This window comes from Echeneis naucrates, chromosome 23 (assembly GCF_900963305.1).
Source record: "Echeneis naucrates chromosome 23, fEcheNa1.1, whole genome shotgun sequence".
Classification (NCBI taxonomy): Eukaryota; Metazoa; Chordata; class Actinopteri; order Carangiformes; family Echeneidae; genus Echeneis; species Echeneis naucrates.
This window is the reverse complement of record NC_042533.1, coordinates 10,351,475-10,373,893: the sequence shown is the minus strand read 5'-3', so window position 1 is coordinate 10,373,893 and position 22,419 is coordinate 10,351,475. Positions and strand designations below refer to the sequence as shown.

Here is a 22,419-nt window from a genome sequence, read left to right as displayed (position 1 = left end):
TCTCCCCACTTTGATCAGCAGCGCTTGTCAGTCAGAGTCTCGTCTCTCTCAGCCAATATGGCTGCCCTGACACAAAAGGGGGTGGAGGACCTAGAATAACAATGGGGGAGGATAAGAGGTAGAGACAAGTTTGATGGAGTCACCTTGACTCCCATGACAAACTTTATTTTGCAAATCATAATGATGAGAAAGGCTCAAGCTGAGGCAGCAGCAGTGGATGGATAGGGCAGATTGAAAGGATGCCATGTCAGAGAGAGGACCGAATGGTGTTGGGAGAGCAGAGGATGTAATCTTTATTTTCATTCATAAAAATTAAATTCTGTACATTGCATTGTGAAGATTCTAAATAGGACAACTATTATTTCCTGCTATCACTTTCTAAATAATATTAATAGTAATATAATAATATGAATGTGTCCATTATGTTTCTTGCACAAATGTTTGCTAATGTAGTTTCATGAGAAGTTGTGAGTTGCGGTCGAGTGGTGCCTGGGCCAATTTTCATTCCGTTTAGCCTTTAACCTCAGCTAAGTTTAGTTCAAAGGCTGCAAATATGCATAATTTTGCTTGCTATTTTCAAATTAATAAGTGTCTCTTAAAATATACATATATCGCAGAGGGCAGCACCCAAAGTTTGTTCAAAGGCGTCTTAAGAATGGTAACTTTTCACCAATAAAAAAATGTTTTGATGTCACGTAAAACATTTTACAGATAAACAAGATAATTTTGAATCAAAAATATTTTACCAACAACATTGAAATAGAAACAAACTGTGCAACCCTCCTCAGTCCTGCTGAGATCCAATAAACTTTCAGCTGAAAGCAGCAGCTTGTAAAAGTGGCTGATCCCAATACATGTGACTGGAAGTGACTTGACAAAAGTCTTCTTTAATTCCATCCATTTTGACCCTGGTTGTGTTATATTTACATATTATGTATGAAATCGAGCTATGACAGAGTCAGTTGTATGTGAAAAATGGTCGCATGATATGAATGAAATAGATAAACCAAAGTCAGATTCTCGTGTTCGATCATCTGGATAAATTTTTCCTCATAGTTGGTGATCTACCGTCTGTCTGCTAACGCTCTTTTCAGCACTAATTAGGTCCAAACATTTTTAATCAATACTCCGCAGCATATTCCTCATAGTATAAGTAAAGACCAATTCATGTGCAATGAAGCTGTTTAATAATTTCAAATTGTGAAATCCACACATTTTCATTGTGTGTGTGTGTGTGTGTATATTTATTTTTTTTTAATGCAATGCTCTCTTTAGTGTGTTTAAGATTCCCAGAATACTATACTTAGAGAAAATCACCATGGTGATATGACTTCAGATGCAGTAGCAACTCTAAGATTTTACACTTTATAACAATGCTTACATACAAATGATTGAGTGAACCTTTTTCTTTTTCTTCTGTTGTTTTTCATCTGCTATGAGCAGAGTGAGTCATATCCACTGTGATTAGTTAGGGTGCTGTTCCTGCTGCAGCCAATAGATTTCACGTTAATAGTGGCTCACCATGGTAATGATCGGTGGCAAATCAAAATATTTGGATCACTTGTCAGGAGAAGTTGTTTTTGATAAAGGTAAATCCCTTTCCCATTTGTGAAGTATTCCTCAGAGATGTATTAATGACAAAGCGAGAGAAGAGTGCGTGAGAGGCATTTGTTGAATGAGACTGAAGGAGGCGACAGACCAGAGGATATATGGATGGGTGATTGAGAAGGAAGGAGAGAGGGTGCAGAAATAGTCTCACACTCCCAAAGAGTGCACTGGAGCCCTCAGCCATGAGCGCACACACACAAACTTGTAGAAGAAAGGAAATTAAAAAAGTGCAAATCTTTTGGGACTGATAAACATTGTGCTCCCGTGTGCCACTCACATATTCATTCATCTGTGTGTCTTATTTTGTTTGTGTGCATGTGTTTACTTGCTTCACTTGTTTGGATTGGAGCGGCGAGGTTAAACCAACAAGCCAATCACCTGCCAGTTTACCACTTGCATCACGCTAAACTTGGTTGTACACAAACACCCCTCTTTATTTTTTCTTCCCTCACCATACTCAATACACTCTATTTTTCTCTATTTACTTCTTTATCCCTTTCTCACACAGTCACATACACACAAACACACACGCGCACACACTCAGTCGGGGAAAACTGAAAATTGTTTTAGCTGAGTGGGGGGTAAAGTAAGAAGACACTCAAACAACAGGAGACATGGACATAGGCATGGAGAGGATCAATCTCTTTAGAAATCCAAGATAAGAAAAGAAAGGAGTTTGTTTTTTTGTTTTTTTTTTTTTAATAAAACATCTCCTCCCTGTTAAATTTGTCTTTCCACTATTAATCTGTTTATTCCCTCTCCTCCTTCTTCCTGAAGGGAAATTCAATTATCACAGCAGAAAGGCAGTTTCTTTTTAATTCCTGCAGAGTTATGGCTCACTGTTATGTACAGATGAGGATGGTGGTTAAAGAGCAGCACTTACAGTTGGCTACAAGACAAAGTAAGAAGGCATCACATTATAGCCTCTGCATAATGGGTATTAAATTTGCTAAGCATGGTTTCATTGTTGGTAGATGTGCATGGCAATGGGCTCTTGATAAACTTACCGAAGAGGCAGATTTGTGTGTATATATATTTATATATTACCTCAGGTAAGGATGTTTGAATGCAGCAGCATAGTATCCACACTTTAGTGGGCACACTTGTGGAATAATGCATGAATTCATGCAATTACCAAGAGCGTGTGTGTATCTGTGTCTTGCCAATGTAACACACACAGACCCTTATTCGCTTTGATCCTATCAACTTGAGGCAAAAATATAATTTGAGGAACTAAACCACCCCGAACATTGTGCCAGAGTGCATTCAGAAAAGTTCATATTTTAAGATGCAATTTGAATACTGTATCAGACCTCTACAGGAGGATATACTCTGAGCTCCTAAAACATAAGAAAAAAAATCTGAATTGAACAAGTAAGATCTCATCTTTTGTCTCTCTCCACTAATTCATTGCTGAGTCATAAAAAGTGAGATGCTAAATGTAACAGGGAGCTGTAATAAAAAGAGGAGAGGATTTATATCATCCTTTGTCTGTGTGGCCTTGCAAATGTATGTCTGGTTTGCGGCAGAAAACTGTACAATTTCTCATCCTTTTTTTTTTTTTTTTTTTGTGTGTGTGTCAAGGGCAGAAACAAGGCTCTCAATCTTTTTTTTTTTTTTTTTTTTTTTTAAAGAAATGTGATAGAAAGCTACAGCTGTACACATTTTGGGCACACAGAGATTCTGTCTTTATATTGTCAAGCTTTTATGAAATGTAACATTTTTGTGACTGAGATATCATTTGTTTTATGACTGTGAAATGTCCCACACGATGTAAGTCATGTGACCTCAACGTTTTGTTTTGTCTCTTGCCAGGCTGAACCAGAGGGATTCTCCCATTTCCACCTCTATGTGTGTGCTGCCTTCCTAGTGAGGTGGAGGAAAGAGATTCTAGAGGAGAGGGATTTTCAGGTAATGTGCACACAAGACACTGGGGGCGCCATAAACCTGTGCCTCCATTCAGGATTGGCACAGATTGGCATTCATATCCGCAGAAGCACATACACACAGCATGCCATCTCAGCTGGTGACACTGAGGGCAATGTGCTGTCCATAGCTTTGCATCTATGTAAATGAATCTAGGTTGTCCTTGTTCTGTAATTCTGTAGGAGTGTTGTTGTGGAATTGTTCATGGCCTACATCCCTCTCCATTACCTCCCTGGTCATTATCTGTGAGGTCCAAAAGTTGTTGTGAGTGCATTAATAGATGACAGTAGACAGCTGCCAGAAGGTGACTTTGGTTGCCAGCTCACTGGGGGTACCTGGCATCTTAATAGTAGCAACACAGTCGAATAACATCGCATACAAACATCATCGCTGCTCGTTGGCTGCACTCTTCTCTGCTCGTTTTTTGTTTTTTTTTTCTTTTTGTGCTTAGTTTTTCAGCAGTCTGTCTTTTATCTCTATGCCTCTCTACCACCCCCCCCCCCTCCTTCAGACAAATACAATAATTTAAAAGCAGCACCAAATAGTGGTTGACTTCCTGTGAAGAGTTTTTGAAACTGCAGTTCCAGTGCATTATAGAAATTTTCCATAATTTGAACTAGAAAAAAAGCTTGAAGACTGAGAGCAGATAGTCTATTGGGAGGTCAACAATATCAGGCAAAAAAAAGTCTGAATGAATTTAGGATGCACTGTGGCTGTAGAGATACAGTAACAATGTTGCTTTATCACACAGTCAGCTATTGGCTCTATTGCCATGAAAATGAGTTCAGTGGAATAACCAAATTGACTTTGATCATCCCCAAACTTCATCAAGGTCGACGCTTTTGGTTCTTTGTGAAATGGCTCAGTTCTCTAATGAATTCAAATGACAATATTATCCTGAGGATTCATGTTGTGCCAACAGCGGGTCCCTTATCCAGTCAAGTATCTCAAAATCTGTTATTTTCCTTTCAACTTCTGGTCACCAGCTAATGAATTCTGATAACTTTGTTGATCCCTTGACTATTTCTTCTGTAATACCAGATGGAACATTTATTATTTCTCATGACGTGTCTTGACAAACATTGAATTGCCTGTGTGATTTGGTACACACATTCATGCCCATCTCAGGATGAATCGAATGAAAAACCACAAAACCGCGTTTAGTGTTGTGATAATTAGCTAATATTATCAAACTAACAGTCAAAACTGTGAGGTCGTTATGCTGAAGTGAGTGTTTAGCCTAAATCACCACTGTGTGAACAGGCTCCCAGAGATCCTTCCAAAAATCCCCACCCCCCCACCCCGCAAACATTTTTCTGCTGTCGGAAATTATTGAATACCCATATTGAATAGCCCACTGTGGGTATCCGCAGTGTGGACTCTAGGCGCAAACCCCACAGTCTGTCTAAATTCTCGACTCCGAAATGAGGAGACCCCAGGAGTACATAGTCTTCATGGGGACTACAAGATGTCTTGGAAAATGCTCACTCTGTTGTGGTAATATGGTGAAAGACTTTGTAGATACCACGAATTGCTATATCGTGGCCTCAGCTGCAGGGAAAACTAGGCCTTTATTTAAAACAGGGTTGTATTACAGACGAGCTTTTAGTTCTAATTCTCATATTTTTTCCACTGTTTAATAAAAGCTCTCCCTTTTCTTTTTTTATTGACTTCTTTCTTTTCTCCTGTTGCTATTTGCTGCTAATGCACATATTTTACTAGTGCCTTCATAAATTCTTGATTCTATGCATATTTTTTTTTTTCTATCACCAATACGTTCACTATAACAGTCATGCTATACATCTTATTTCTTGTGTTACTCCTACAAGTCTGGTCTCCATTTCCTTATTTAAACTTAAGCACACACATACCCATACACAGGCTCAGCTTAATGTTCCCCTGGCCATTAAATAAGAATACTCACAGAACCCAAATGCTCAGGATAAGTGTCCATTTGTTTTGAAATGAAATGGTACTTTGGATTTCCTAACAGTAATGGTTAATTACCTCTACACGTGCCTGCTGATACAAAGTTGCTGCTTTCAAAGAAGATTTTCATTTTCTCATATTGATCTATCAAATACTATTTGATAAGTATTTTTCTGACACTGATTAGTGTCAGCGGGGAGAGAGAAGTAAAGATTTCTTCTCTTCTCAGCTTTAGTGGTTTAATTCCAAGAGATTTCTGCCTCTGATCCACTGAGCCTCAGAGTTCAAACGTGGGCCTGTCAGGTTCTTAAGGGCCTGTTGAAGAGCTCTTATCTCCACTTGCTTTACCCAGCAACCCTCATGTCTGCCGTTCCTTCCCTTTCTCTTTGGATCTGTCGCACTGTTTCTTGTTGCTAATTCCCAGCTGCTTTGTTCATGACTTTCTGTAGTTCTCTGCCTGATCTGTTATTGTTTTACAAATAATAAGCGCAAATATTATGTCAACAAAAATAATTATTTCTCCAAACACTCAGTGGTTACATTCTTCGTATTTTGTTGTTTCTTTACTTTTGGTATTTTCGTTTATTCTTTTTGAGGGGTTGATGCCAAATTGTAAACTGAATTTTAGAATTTATGAATTTATTTTTTTTTTTAAATAAACCAAACATCCTTTGCTCTTCTGACAATGAATTTATAAAATAATTGTCAGCTTAATCAGTAATGAAAAAGTAATGCTTAAATGGATGTAACAGCTCAGTGTAATTAATTACTGCCTACACAATTTAGCCTTGATGTTAAAACGGTCATTGGCTCATCACCAACAGTGGAAGGGCAGTCGAAAAGAGAGATGCAAAAAAATAAAAAATGGCGGATGAACTTAGAGAAATTACTGTATTTTTCGCACTATGAGGCACACTTAAAATCCTTAAATTTACTCAAAAAATCAGCGCTTTTTGTGTGAATTCTTGTTGTGCTTACTGACCTTGAACCAATTTTATGTGGTACACCGCGCTCAAAAATCTGTGAAAATGTTTTAGTGCGATTTCGGTAAGACACGAAGCCGCTCCGCTTGATGGATCGTCGGAGCATTCCTAGCTGACACAGGGATGTTGTATTAACGTTGGTCTTTGGTTAGATATAGGCTGCAACATCAGACAATGTTAGATAACTAATTATGCAGTGCTGGCAAGCAACCATCAGCCCACATTTAGTCAATGTTACCTTACTATAATTAGACGTCAAGCCAACGTTGGGTTTTTAATGTAAACCCAATTTTCAAATCCATATCATAATCCAATTATCATCAAATGTTGGGATACAACGTTGTTCCAACAACCTACTAACCTCAGGAGTTTGCTATCACTGACAGCCATAAACCAATCAGAGAACAGCACGCAGTACGCTAACCTTAGGCCACTTTTTGTAATGCCGATGCTTCATATATGTTTTATCATGTGCTTTATAACCCAGTATGCCTTATATATGAAAATAGACCCGTTCATTGATATTGCGCCTTATAATGCAGTGCGCCTTATGGTCCATAAAATACGGTAGTCTAGCCTTTTCATTCAAGCGTATTCATGCAAACAAACAGCAGATGCTCCAAGCAGTATAATAAAGGTTTCCAACCTGTTCTCATCAATCTACTCATTATTATGCTGAATTACTTCTTCAATTTCTCCAGGCCTAGAGGCTAACTAGACTTGGAGCAGCTAGTTAACACAGTCGGCATTAACAGCTTCTTGCTCTGAGTTATAGCTACGCATTATTGCTCTGATTGATTTCTGCTCTGCTCAGTTCGGAAGCGGTATACACCTGAAACAAATGAATATTATAATTTAAATAATAACTTCTCCTGCTTTGAAATAATAACATTTGTATTTCACCACTCCCATAAGCCAAATAAGACACATTCCATTGAAACGTCAATGGCTCAAATATTGGAGTTAAAAAGTTTTGTTTTAATTTTGAGGTCAATTTAATGGACACAACCCACTAAATCTGCTGTGCAGCCACTAAGTGTGGTAAGGTTGCTAACTTAATTGCATTACTGTAAAATAACATGAAGAGCAGCAGTGTATGACAAACTGCTGCCATTTTACAAGCTTGGGGACCTGAAAGGGAACAGCAATGATAGATTCACTTTAATAGTTTCAATTAAAAAATGCATGCTGAAAGTAATTTCAAAAGGACGATGCATTGTTATCAAACATAGTAGCAAGAACTGTGGATCTCCTCCCCTGGTCGTAGGATTGGATCGGTTAAGAAGCTAAATGAAAAGCAGGAGTATGGCACTCCCCAAGCAATCTGCCTTCCAACGTCCCATTTCAGTTAACTGCGGGCCTGGCCTGCATGGATTAGTTAGCACTAGCATAAGCACAACCCCAAACCCCATGCATTTTTGTGCACTTCCTGTTACCCAAAGCATTGCAAAACAACATAAATATGCACACAAACACTCTCACACACACAGCACACACAGTAATAGGCAAGTGGAGAAATATTATGCACGTATATGTTTGTGCTGCTTGATTTTGGGCCTTGAAATTTTGAAGTATGAATTTCAAAGCCCTGCTTTTCTCTGTCCTCAAAGTTAAATTACAACAAATTGCCACCTTTTCCAGTGTTTTCATAAACCAGGCAATAACCACAACAGAACAGCAAGGAATTCAGGCAAATATTTTATCTCAGGCACAAATGATACCTTTTAATAAAGACATAAAATATGGCGGCTTTTGCACTTCTGCCATTTCTTCCTTGTAAAGGACTGTCTTAGTATATTCCAACAGGTGCACAAAGTGCCATATTTGCTGGTGCTATATTCTTTAAATCTGTTCAAATAAGACGTATATTTTACACAACCAATTCAGCAAATAACAAAGCCTCACCTTGTTTGCGTTGAAGTTGGCAGCGATGTTAAGCATATAGCGCTTTTTTATTATGCTCTCTTGATGTGAATGTAAATTAATGTTTTCCTTCAGAAAAACATTATTTTGTGTCCTCCACGCATTTCATTCTTGCCTGAAACAGTCATGGAAAGGCGCATTGTGCATAAACATTAATCTTCGAATTAGAGAAAATGCGAGTTAGCTGGGTGCTAAATTATTCCTGAGACCCAGGCTATTACCCTACTACCCTACCGGACCTACTCTACTGCTCTATTTTCTCAGTTAATCAGTCATTACACACACAAAAAAAGAAAATTGCTCTTGCTTGAGCATGCTCAGGGATATTAGACTATAATATCTGTTCTTTATTTTAAAGGTCAGGCAGGCACTTGAATTAATAGGCAGATGTGTCCAACATAAGCAAGGGTATTCTTTGTCAGGACAGATTTTACATGATAAGTGTAACTGCTTGATCACGGCCATCCATTTGATACTATATCCTTGAGATTTTTATTTGCAAGTGTCGCTGAGCAGCTCTCTCGCAACGCCATTGTGACCGTTAATGCAAGACCCAATGCGAGAATTTATGTCAATGCAAGACTATTAGGTCTGTGTAAAGTGGGATCACACTGTCACTAGGATTTTTTCCTTCCTAAGAGATGTGCAGTAGAGCCATGTTGTGGAAACAAAGTTAAAGGTGGAGGACTGAAAGAGGAGGACAAAAATTTGTTTTCACCTCAATTAATGGTGTGTGAAAAACGGTAGACCTTTGCAAATGTCAGCATCTGTCCTCAGATCAGTTATGTGTAGAGGGCGACTTGGGTTAGGCAGACCTCGCAATAAAGGAAAGGAGGGCAGCGTTTTCTGTAAATGTTAGCGCTATTTCAATCACGATGCCAGGGAACACAGCTCTCTTCAGGATCAATTCTATGTTGTGGAAAAGAAGAAAATCTCAAATCATGGCTACTTTTGGAAAATCTAAATTTTCTGTTAACTCTGTGATTATGTAGATGTTATATTAGGAACAATACAAAAGCAGCCCACAGGTGTATAATAAGGGTGTGCTTATAGTAGGAAAACGAGTTAAAAACTGCAGAATCTATGCATACACTGAAAATAACACGGTGCTCGTGAAGCTGACAGGTTAGAACCACGCCTCTGCTTTGTGTTCAACCTTGATCACTTAATGCAAAGGATGTAATGTCAATGCAAATGTTAAAAGAAATCAGGAAAGCATGTGATGAGACATCTAATTACCTTATTTTTGGCATGATAGGAATTGGATAAGACATTCATGGTATGCAAATAAAATAAGTGTCCCTGTAATTGTGTGCCAGCGTGTGAACTCCATGCTGCCTATGGATGTTTCTGTTTTTTTTTTTTTTTTTTTCCTGACATGTGGAACACTGAAGTCTAGTTTTCAGCTTCGATATATACTTTTCCTCTATCTAAAACTTTAATTTACCCCATTATTTTTCCTTGGTGACATATTTGACAAAGATCTCTTTCAAAAGTTTATTTTGGGAAAAGCAAAACTCAAAATCATTCACTCTAATTAGCAGCGCTTCTCTGTGAGGATGCCAGGACAAATGCTGAAAAATTGGAGCTCCTACTATTTAATCGGGACATCTGGTCACTCTAGATATTTTGCTGTGCCAACACAAATGCTGCACAGTATTGTAAACAATGTAACCCATAGGGCCCTCTACTGGAATAAATCACTTTCTGTATTTGCTGCAATGCCTGTTAAATGTATAGTCCTTTTTTGGGTTACTTAATGATGTGATATATTGGAAAAGAATCATTTAGCAGTGTGGGGAATTGAGCCTCCTATGGCACTATGAACAAAAAACAGCTGACCACTGAAGATGCTTGCAGCTGTTCCTAATAAATTGGCATGAGTGTATTTCAGAACTGACAAAACATTTAGATGAGGTTTTGTAATGAATATTCATTTTTGTGGAGGGGAGTATTCATCATGAATTGGTCGGTTATTTGCATTTGTGCATGGCATCAATGTATGTGGGGGCTCTGATGAGCTCTTTTAGTATAATTTCATCTTCCTATTGCTTTTCTTTAATTAATTTCGAAGTTTTTACCTATTTATCATTAAAAGACCTTCTCATTTTCTCCCTCAAAACTTTATTCTCAAACTTGGCATGTATCGAGCAGACCTTCTCAGGGGTTTGCAGCTTCTCTGATGGATGGCACTGTAGTCAATAGGGCTGAGAGTGAGACAAGGCCACCCCCAGTAAACAACTTTTAATAATCACCCCGTTGATTGAGTGCCCCACCTGATGTGTCATAGGAATATATTTGAGCCAAAGAGAGAGGAGAAGAGGAAAAAAGGAGGATAAAAACAGAGGAGTTAATATGGTGGAAGTAACTAAATAGTTTTCCACCCCTTTCTGCCTTTTATTCTGTGACATCCAGCTTTCATTGCTCTCCTTCCTCCAACACACTGTCCATCACAGACAGCTAAAGTTCTCTTTAAGGCTTACTTATGTGGGATTGTGCACTGACTTATTGTGCCACACGGTTTTGATGACCAAAGCTCCTTGTAAAGTCAGTAGTGATCAGTCATTGTGTGGCATTGAGCAAACCAATAGCAAGTGTGTGTGCGTCTGTCTGTCTTGGTGCCAGAACATGTGCATAAACACTCGTGTGTAGCTCAGTTGATCAATGCATGCAGGTACGAGTTTGCTGTCCCCAAGGGTCTCCGAAAAGCATTTATCAGCTCAAAACAATCATGTGGGGTGATTAGCGTGACGTTTGAGCGTCATTACCGACAGAATCCCTGGCCGTGGTTTATCCACCAGGCAGAGGGAAATAGAGATAGGAAGAGTCAGAGTTTTATTGCTTTTTTGCCCTAAGATAAGAGAAGAACGGCTGTTGCTCTGTCTGCCCATAGGCCAACTGCATGCCTCCCTGCTCAACTCAGTTAAGACACAAAAATGCCAAATAAACAGTAATATCGACCTGTGTATAAGGAATAAACAGACCGCTGGAGGAGGAGGACGATGAATAGATTTTCAAGAGAGGAAGAAGAAGGGAGATTTGAAGAATGGACTGGGTCATGAACTGAGACATAAGTGTTGAATCTTAAATTGAAATGCTCATAGATGCAATCAAAGGAAGAACTGAGGCACTGCTTCTCTTGGGTTTTTTCAGGGATCATGAACCCTTGATTGGGATGGCATTAACCTTTCTGAACTTGGCAGTGTATGAAGATTGCCAAACTCTTAAGCCTTTTTTACTTTACTAATTTATTTTATTGAATTTACTGTATTCGAGTTTGTATGTCTTTTGCATGGTAATGTGCCCATTGAAGTGTTGCTAGTGAAGCAGTGGACTTAGCAGTTATTTCAACTAGCTTTATATGTTTGAAACATTGCAAGAAGAATAATTGTTGCCAGGTTTTGGGTAGTTATTGCTGCAAACCGGGCAAATGGTCGACTATTGACTGCTCTTGAACTTTGAAGTTGTACATACTCAAAAGTGAAGCCGCTCAAGCAGAGGGAAATATCACTGTTAATGCTTCGATACACAGAACACAGACAACTGTTTTAGTACTTAGATTGCTTCTGGCTGCTTTTTTCCAAAGGTTGTGAACTTGTCATCGGTCTGGTGTTGACTGGCACTGAATGTATCCAAGGCCAGAGTGTGGTGACTGTGAGCAGGAACTGCAAAGAGAAAAGTGACCCAAGTTATTTTTCCCAGAGCAGGACTATCAATATACTGTTATATGCTAGTTTCAATACAAACCATTAAACATATCTCTGTCTGAGGTATCAACAGAGGCTGGAATATCCAAATAATAACCTCAACACAAATACCCACGCTTGTAGTTTCATGTAAACTGGAGATTTTTTGGCCGATCCACCACCCATTCTCACAGGCCTTAATCTTATTCACACTCCCACAGTATTTAAATCACTGAAAGTTCTGCCCACATCCCACATGTCACTGTGTCTATTTCTTTCTATTTCCATAGCAGGATTTTATGGATTACGCCCCAATAACGCAATTTCATATTCAAAATTATCATTAGTAGTTGTCAGTAGTAGTTAGTAGAGCTTTATTGAAATGTACAAATGAAAGGTTTTGGTTTAATAGGAGGTTAGGATACTGAACAATCTTTGTAACATGAAGGTAATAAGCTCATTAGCCTGAGTAGAAAATCTTTTTTTTTTTTTTTTTTTTAACCATTAAAGGTGCTTTATAATTTCCTCCAAAATGAAAAAAAATTAATAAAATAAAAAAAATGCAAGTGCACAAATAAAATCTGGTGATTGATTGGATGTGATTAATAGAGAACTAACAATTTGATAAACCTGTTTATTAGGCAACAGACTCCATAGAAACATCATCCATCACACACTCCTGCATTAGCACCCACTGTTTGCCAGAGTGCCCATTTTGTGTAATTATACGAACTACAGCAAGCTAATGGCCCCGACAGAGCAGTGCCGAGGCCCATTACACCTCAGGGTGCTGCAAAACACCATTACCACCAACAGCAACCTGGAGTGCTCGTGCTCGTTGGTGACAGCCTGTGCGCGTGCAGCAGCATCTCCATGTCTGTGTTCATGTAGATGTGTCGGCTGAAGGAGGTCGCAGGTGTAATGACACATGTCAAAGAAACACCAAAGCTACTCCAGACGATCGCCATTTTTAGCCACCAATGTGTGTCTACTGGTATGTTTGTGCACAGCACACCTGTCATCTCTCCCCCATTAATTTCTCCTGGGCTTTAGCAGCTCACTGCTGGGAGCTGTAGTTGACACTGCAGGAAAGACAGCAAGACACCTCGCGCGACTTTGGGCATTCAGTGTACTCACTTCACTTAGCACCATCTCATTCTGCCAGCAAACAGAGTATTTGGTTCTCAGGCAGTGGCCTTTAATTTTGTGTTATCTTTTTTTCTACACGTCAGGGTACTTTCCTCAGTGTCTGAGTTGAGCAGGAGCCACCGCTACAGCTGGCCACCACTGTAATACTGTGTGAAGTAATATTTCCCTCTGACTTAATTTAAGCTCTTGTATTTAATCTTAAAATCCCAATACTCCTCAGGCTCACAAAGAGGACTCAAAAGCTTTCTGGTAAAGCTTGTTTTGAATTGTGATATCTTGCTTAACATCAGATAGCCATGGGACTTGAGTTTTCTCTATTCCAGGTTTTGATCCGACATATGCTCCTGATGGGTGAATGTGGAGTGCACATCAGGATAGACTGTATTTAACTAGCCCCCCCAGGTTTAGATCCAGGTTAAAACGATAACTATATAGAGTGTAAATAAATTTCACTTGGCAGTGGCCTAGGCTCATGGTATAACAAATACATTATCCCATTCTCTTTCTGAGCAAAGAGCCTTAGCACTCACTCTATTGACAATCTGCTTTCCCCTCAGTATCAATAGCCATTAACCACTTTAAGCCTTGCCAAGCGTAGGAGATGGAGAGCTAATTGCCTTTTCTTTTCTTTTTTCTTTTCTTTTTTTTCTTTTGCAGTGTACTGTATCCAGTAATGGTAAATCAATGTGTTAGTTAGTATTGTGGGATAAATGGACATTTATGCCTGAATAACCACCAGCACCCCAACACACAAAGTCTAGTCACACAACATGTGCAACATTGCACACACATGAATATCTCCTTCTCTGTTGGCTCTTATCACAAATTATCTATTGCACAAATTCCTTCTGACAACACATGCTGGAGCAAACGTGCATCTCTCTTTTCTAATTGTATATACATGGACATCACCAGTCACTCCACAGAGGCATTAACTTCACATTGACATTCACGTCATGACCAGATTCCCTCTTTCTCTCGTGCAAACATGCAGGTTCATTCACTCAGACACTCATAGCCCGTCAGCGAGAAGTGTTGCCACCTGTGTGGAGTGGAGTGAGTGCAGCGTTCCCCCCCCTGACAGCGAGATGTATGCAATTAAACTGTATTAAAGTCATTAGCCCAACAGAAGTGATTGCCAGCAGATGTTATCCTACAGAAATATGCTCTTAATGAACGTCCTCAGTCACTATGGGTGTTAACTTGTGTTGCGGAGCATGCCCAGGCCTACTCGTGTGTATGCCATGTATATGCTCACAGCAGCAGTTGATTGGACTGGTTGGTTGTTCTCATGAAACATAGCATTTAATGTTGTCTGTTGATGTGGAAACTGGTGGTAAATTCTCTTGCTGCTAGAGAGTTTTTCCTTCATTTTCCAGGTGGAGCACATAACTCAAGATGGCGGTCCGTTTACAGCATTATATATTTTGGTGTGCCATTGTGATTTCACTAGCAAATGCCCTGGGGACAGAGCTATCTCTCCCCCCTTAGTAAAACGAGCAGATAGAGAAATTCTTTTATTCCTTCCTCCATCAGGTTTTTGAATGTTGCTGATGGTCAAACACTGTGAGAGCTACTATTTTTACTTCAACTTATTTATTTATTATCTATCACAGTCCCTGCTGGTCCATTCATGCAGACCTGTTTGCTCACTGGTGCTCTGGTTCTAATACGCTATCTTTTGCACCGATAGGCCTTCCGAATGAATGTTTTTGATGATTGGAGTTGTGAGGTTTTTGTTTCAATGACTGGCTGACTGGAAAGTGAATAATCTTACGGGGATAAATAGAGTAGTTCTAATCTTGAATCTTGAAATGAGGCAAACTGGCTTCCCCTGAGTAAAAGCCAGTTAACACTCACAGACTAACATTAACACTGAGTCCTTTTTAATCACATTGTTTCGAATTATTTTCAATAGCTGTGGAGTTATCACTTTCTCTAACACACACAATGCTTTGTCCGTCACATAATGTGCACCTGTTACATTACTGTGTGATATGAATGGGAGTCAACAATCATTTGAGTTTTGAGACATAAATTAATCCACTTTCCTTAATTTGTTTTTCTACAAAAAAAAAAAAAAAAAAAAAAAGATGTGCTCCATCTGCAGTTTAAAAAAAATGGTTTCTAAGTGTGAAAATGCAAGGCAGACGATATCCCTTACTTCTATGAGAAGCTTTCGACATCATACTTTTGTGCAACTCCTCCTCCTAGAGGGGGCTTAAAATTGTAGTAAATACCTAAGTCAATTACACAGCTATCACTTTCACCGGTCACATGATTCATCCATGGTAGTAAAGCTTTGGTTTAAACCAACAATATGATCCGCATCCCAATTATCTGCTTTAGGTAATACGTTTCGTCACTGTCAGATATTGAAAATTCATTTAACAAGATGTTCCTCAGTACTCATTTCTGTACAAGTCATGTGTGTCGATGACACAGCAGAAGGAAGCATTCCTGAGCTTCCTGGGATGGTGAAGTACAGTAAGGAAGGTAGACAATGTCGTGGGTGTTCAGGACTACTGGGCTGATGTATAGAACATTATAGGCTATTCCGAACACATGTTCTCATTAATAGATTAACACATTACTGCTAAAACTGACAGATAAAAAAAAACTGACACTTACCATTGTTGCAGTCTGAGCAATTTTCTTTTTTCAATTATTAATTTTCTCTTTTGTCTATTCAAATAAACCATCAATTCCTGATCATTTGCATTCAGTGCAACACACCTCACAGGCTTTCAACAGAACGTTCACACTTCAAACATAGTTTTTAATTACATTTTTTGATCTGATATGTTTTCACAAAAGCAGACTTAACATAAACATAAAGCTGTAATGTCTGCGTCCACCCTGCAGTCAGTTAGCTGTGAACAAAATGATTGGATTTGGTCTGTCTATGTGTGTGTTAGCGTTAGCCTGTGTGCTTGTGTGTGAATGGGAGAGGGCGAGTGATGAAAGGATAGAGCTGATAGTGATGCTCTATTGAATACAAATGAGAGGAAGCCAAGCTGAATTCCGATCAGGCTGTATTCCTCTCTTTCTTCTGCTCTCTCTCCATATTTCGGAGAGCGTCTTTCTGAACTACGGGGGAAGTCATTAGCTCATTCTTTCAAAGTCAAGGTCCCAGTCCTAAAGGAGCAGCTATTACAGGGTTTTCTTTTGTTTCATTTTGATTTTCAGTCCGGGTTTTGATGGTCTTGATATATAGCTGTATTTTGGAGAAATTCTGTTAAAGGACTGTGAGTATTTTGGTTTTGGCTTGAGAACACTGGAGGCCAAATTTGTTAACGAAAAATCTCCAGCTGCTTGTGAATGTTCTCAACACTCCACCAGAGTTTTACATCATTTTAGGAACATAGGGCTTCATAGAAATCACTCACTGCCGTAATCACCAGTTCCTTTCTCAGTTGAACTCAGTTTACTGTGTGTCCACACTGATATTCAGATGGGTGTACATGTTAGTTATTCAGGAGGCAGAGGTGAAACCTCAGCCTAAACTGTATAATCTGGCTAGGAGGGCAACTTTGAGCTTCATTAGTTGAAGAAAACTTGCACTTTTCCAACCTTCACTGAGAATACAAATGCTTTTTCTCGAAAAGTCACTGGGGTCATCTCTCCGGCTCATTAAAAACAAGCAAGGAAGGAAAAAATTAATGGAGCCAAACACCTTCGATTTAATTCACAGGAGTGTGAAATAATACAAAGTGCCTTGCCGTAGTAAATATAGCCATGTAAAGTTTTGTGTTGACTTTCTCAGCAGTAGTAGAAAGATTAGCGGAATATGCATAAAAATTTAGAAGCCCTTTGACGTGCTAATAAAATAAAGGTTAAGTACAGTGCAACACCACCGACTCGTGACAGTTATGTTCAAATGCTTGAACTGGCGTTAGAATACTTTTTGTATCAGAGTTGCATCCCCTGAGAGAGCAACAAACTGCTCTGGAGTCAGATGAGTGTAGACACCAAAAGAGCCAATGTGATTTATACTTCGATGTGATTATCAACACCATGATTGGTTGTAAACCTTGTTGTCAAGGCAGTGATTTCAGCCTTGATGATGAAAAGTCCCAGGACACTGATCCATAGCATGCGTATACACACACACACACACACACACACACACACAGCAGTCTGTCTCACTGCTAACCAGTCTCATTCCCCTTTGAGGGAGAGGCATTAGTCTGTAAGATTGAACTTGCGTATGTGTGTGCTGCTGTTGTCTGTCTTCTACTTGCAAAGTAATATACTGAACAAGAATCTGGTGAAAGGAATGAGCCTCACTGAATTGTACTTGACACTTGATTCTTTCTTTCCTTTACCCCCCCCATACCCCAACCCACCTCAGTTTTTTTTTTTTTTTTTTTTTTCCCACTTTTTCTCACAGCTGTTATTAAACCACTTTCACCCGTTTAATAACATCTCTGTCACACTCAAACACACAGAGGCAGAACAAAACTGTAACTGTGTCTGCCTTCTGCACTAACATTACACATACCAGGCCCCAAAGGGTGTACTTTGTGGAATCCCAGATGCAGCTATGGGCTGTAATAATATTTCGTGCTGTAGTTGCATTCAGTTGTACATGGTTTGGGGCTATGTGACATTTTTTTTTTTTTTTTTAAGTCATCCTTCATTGCGTACCTGCTCCTTTTGATATAGCACGCTCATTACAACATCTGACCACAGGCAAGGCACCTGGTTTTGCTAAGGCCCTAATGTGACCTGGCACGCATATGTATCTCAGATGATCCCATCACAAGTAGACAGCTCAAAGTGCATCACTTAACACATGGCATTAAAATGCATCTTGTCTCTTGAGTGCCCATTTGAGATGACACCTCACTTCCCACTCTATATGCAAATAAACATGGATTCCTGAGTAGAGGTGAACTTCTGAACCCTGTAGTACATCATTTCTGTTTTCACAAAACCAAATGCCTTGTTTGTAACCAATCCAAGACATATGGGTCCTTTTGTCAGTGTGTTTGTGTGAATGTTAGGGTGTGAGTTGAGTAGTCAGTCCTTCAGACGACTGAATGGAGTCTGAGTGAGTGGATATCAAAGGTGTACGAAAGAGTCCTCCACTCTTGATTTAATGACCTGAGACCCATGTTAACATCAGGTCTGAAGGTTTGTTTCAACTGAATTGAAATGGAAGTCAGTCATCTAAGATTTATTCAGATGTTGGACTCTAAAACACTGATGATACTCAAAACTTGCCAAACAAGCAGCAAACCAAGACAGCGATGCAACTGCCTTCTAAAACCAGACAAATCTACAACATAGAACGGCACTTAATTAACTTGATTGAAGCATTTGCTGGGTCTGCTGGAGACATCCGACTGAGTCTAATTTAGACAACTTGTTGGATCAATTTTTTTGTTTTTTGTTTTTTTTTTTCCCACAAATATGCAACAACTGTATTCACTTCTGGCTAAGAGTTGGTCACAGTGCCAAGACCATCTCCAGATCTGATCTGATTATTCCAACAGCAGATTTCAATATCTTTTTTTGCCGTTTCCCTTTTCCCACCATATAAGATGAAGTGTGACAATGCATTTTGTTAAAGGTTCTATTTGGAGCATATTTTCCATTATTTGATAGTCAAGTGAAGACAGAGATAGGAAATGTGTGGCCACTGGCGTGCTCCCAGATTGCATGTTAATAACCAGGAATAAATTTGGTGTGAATTTTGTGTCAATTGTTTCCCTCTCTAGTGAATGTGTCCATATATCAAGAGCGCCTGCTTTGTGTTACATCACCATCAGATCTTAGTAACACTATCGCTTAGCTTATTTCCTCTTTGTTGTTCCCAGAAAGTCTAAATTGGTTCTTTGGCAGACACAGAAGAATGAAGACACCTGACCCAAACCCACACAGCTGCATTTGAAATACATCAGCTACTGCCTACATATTGGCCTTCTGTCTCCTCTTCCCATTTCTTTTTTTATTGCTATTACACAGCTGCAGATTGAATGGTTTTTTTATATATATATATATATATATATATATATATATATATATTGGTCTGTCTTCTAAATATAATTTTATTTTTTTCCAACAGGGTCTAATGATCCTCCTGCAAAACCTTCCCACGATGCACTGGGGCAATGAGGAAGTCAGCGTGCTGCTGGCCGAAGCCTACAGGTTGAAGTTTGCCTTTGCCGATGCACCCAACCACTACAAGAGATGATAAGCGTGGCTCTCTGCAGCTTCTCCCTTTGTCCTCCTGTTCCCGCTCCTCCTATTCCTCCTTTTTCTTCCCCACAGTCATCTACTGAACTTCTATTCCAACACAGACAGACCTTCCCTTTTCTTAACCTACCTTTCCCCAAATTGCCCAAAAGGGCCTTTCAGCTACTAAGAGATTCAAATCAGCCAATGACTGGGAAGACATGCAGTGTGGCATTCTAACATGTTCTTTTTCTCTGATCTGCTCTGAAATGTGCACACCTGCAGTCCATTGCAGGTCCCTCTTCTCTATCATTGAAGACCACACCAAAACTTTGCAGTGTTGGGAGTTTGGTCTGCTGGCACCTCAAAAGTACAACCTCAGGCCTGATGCAGGACCACGAGCATTTGCTCAGGACTGCCTGAGGTCTAGTTTGACTCAGAAGAATGTTCTTTCCTGCTTACTGTTATTTCCAATGCCATGGCAATACATTGTTCTTTCTTCCCCAAGGAAAAGATATGACCGTTTTCCATTTTGCAAAGACAAAGAAAGATGGTAAAGGGCACTGAGCTAGATGGTTTACATAACTGAGCCCCTCTCCTGGTCACCACACACCCTGAAGGAACATGTTCTCTTCTGCTTTTATTTTTTTTCTCCCTCCTGCATACTGCCAGGAGGGATTGTTTTCCTTCTGAACACACCAGGATTTTACAGAGAGTGAGATCCTCAGTGTTGAGGAGAAGCCTCATGTCTCCCTCCTTCCAGACACCAGCTCAGTCCCCATTTTATCCCACTCTTCCTCCTGCACACCAGCATCACAGCGTTTCAGTGTAAGACAAACAGTAGTAAGAGGCAGCAGGTCTGGAGAGTCACACACATGCAGATTGGCATCATAGGTAATAAGCCATCAGAAGTAAGAAAGCTACTTATTCCCAGTCATTAGGTTTGCTCAGACCTGTCTGTATGAAGGACCAAGTCTTACTAACTCCTCCCCCTCTTTGAGCCTCCAACTACCTCAGAACACACATTAACACAGAAGTCGTAAGAACTGGAAATCCATTCATTAAGACAGGGAAAGATGCACAAAATTTGTGTGGCAGTTGTGATGTGTTTTAATGCATATGTGATGTATATTAATATTCAATTGATAAACTTAAATTCCCTAAAATGCCAGTGAAATTAGTGAAATCGTGACTATCAAATTGAAAGACTTTTTATTCAGAAACAGTTTCTCTTGTCCTTGCCTCTTTCTCACCTTTGCCCCGGTTTCATGCTACATACAACCTTCCATTTTGTGGGCCATTGATTCAGTGTAGGTGGAAAGAGCCTTGGACGTTTTGCAGAGCACAGATTTCAAAATTTCTTACCACAGAAACAAATCAAATGTTTAGAAAATGTGTAATGGTTGACAAAATAAATTCAAATGCAGATATTGCATTACACATTCTCTGGAATTGGTGATCCGCCTAAAAAATACAACAGGTTTCATGAGGTTTTGTCTCCACCCCACCCAACACTGATGACGGATTCTTAATATTCATCCATAGTATTGTTCTTTCATATAAACACAGTGCAGCCTCTGTCTATATTGACACCTTGCACATTCAAAGTTAAACATACTTCATCCACATTTATTCTCTTCACTGAACCGTGCCATCATACCTGGGCTGCGCGCTACGTGTCATTATATAAAACTGAAGGTAATCAGGGCATATCTGTGTGTACCATCATGTCCTCATCATTCAAATGTAGGGTTTTGTTTGTTTGTTTTTGTTATGCAATGTCCTGCAGTAGAGGAAGACCCTCTGCTGAATAGAAAAACTTGAAATAGAAGCAGAATCGTGGCTTTAAATGTCTTTGCTGCAGTTAATATTTTACCGTCTTAGTCATCTGATCTAAACTGAGCACAATGGACTCAACAGAAAGTAATTATTCATCGTCTTAAATACTAAATAGTTTTTTGTTCAGCGCGAGTTGCACATAACTGAACAAAAACCACAGGTGCATTTAAAATACAAAATTATTATTGTTGCGCACGACTTTCCAATTAACATTCATCATTGTGTCTTCGTTCACTCAATACAAATGCAGTGGCTTACACAAGGTCAGCAGTGACCATATGGGTGTAATGACGGGCAGAGGTGGTGGGAGTGGTGAATAGAGGGGTAATCAGACATTCATGACATAACTCAGAGCTGTTAACGTTTGGAGCGATTTGACGCGACTCCGCCAGGATCCATTACTGTCACCCAAGCCCAGCAAAGATGGTGTGCATAGGTGTGTGAAGGGGAGATAGAAGGAGAGAGGGAGCGAGTTGTGTTTTTTTTTTTTTTTTTTTTTGGGGGGGGGGGTTCAGGGCCTTTTCTGTGAGAGCTGCCAGTCTTTGATCAAATTTTTCTTTTTTTTTTTTTTTTATCCCCTTAACACACCCTGCATCAGTTTCACAAGCTCCTCATCTGCCATGCTCTCTGACAAGAAAAAACTGCACTTAATTCAAGTGTCTATAGCGTTTTTTTGTTTCTCTTTTTTCTGCTCTCTTTTGTATCAGACATATATATTTTCAATCAGCATTTTAAAGATTTGTCTGTCTTTTTGGTTTTACTTTTTTATGCTGTTTACATGACGAATCTATTAAGTTGTGCCTGACTCTGGAGACACGAGACAACATCCTAGATCTGTTTTTGACCTCATATTAACTTGAAAAGGTTTGAGATTTCAGTAAGCAATAGTATGACGTCTTTCATTTGCTGTGAAAAACTTCTTCTCTCTTTTGTTTTTCTTATTGTTTGCACATTTAGTTTTAGGAGTGTGCAAACTGCCAACATAAAAAGTTTAATTATCCTAGGGGCATTTACTCCATAATAACAGTCCAACCTTGTTAACTGGCTGTTTGCTAAGTCTCCTCCCAGAACAGTGACTGTCATAGCATAGCAGCAGTTAACTAGGCATGGCAGGCCTGTCAAGTTTTAAGTGACAGGTATTATCCATTGAGCTTTTAAAGAGTTTGGAGGGCCTGATATGTTTTGTCCCAATC

At 39.4% G+C, this 22,419-nt stretch overlaps 1 protein-coding gene across 2 annotated transcripts in view; it reads left to right on the top strand.

The window, feature by feature from the left end:
• The window catches only part of tbc1d22a (TBC1 domain family, member 22a), a 106,656-nt gene extending 84,963 nt beyond the window's left edge, over positions 1 to 21,693 (top strand). For both annotated transcript variants that reach the window (XM_029495037.1, XM_029495038.1), the window contains exons 13-14: positions 3,424 to 3,519; positions 19,278 to 21,693. In XM_029495037.1, coding sequence (XP_029350897.1) covers positions 3,424 to 3,519; positions 19,278 to 19,406 — 225 coding nt within the window. In that variant the 3' untranslated portion in view covers positions 19,407 to 21,693. The remainder of the gene's footprint in view (positions 1 to 3,423; positions 3,520 to 19,277) is intronic.
• Positions 21,694 to 22,419: the final 726 nt, after the last annotated feature.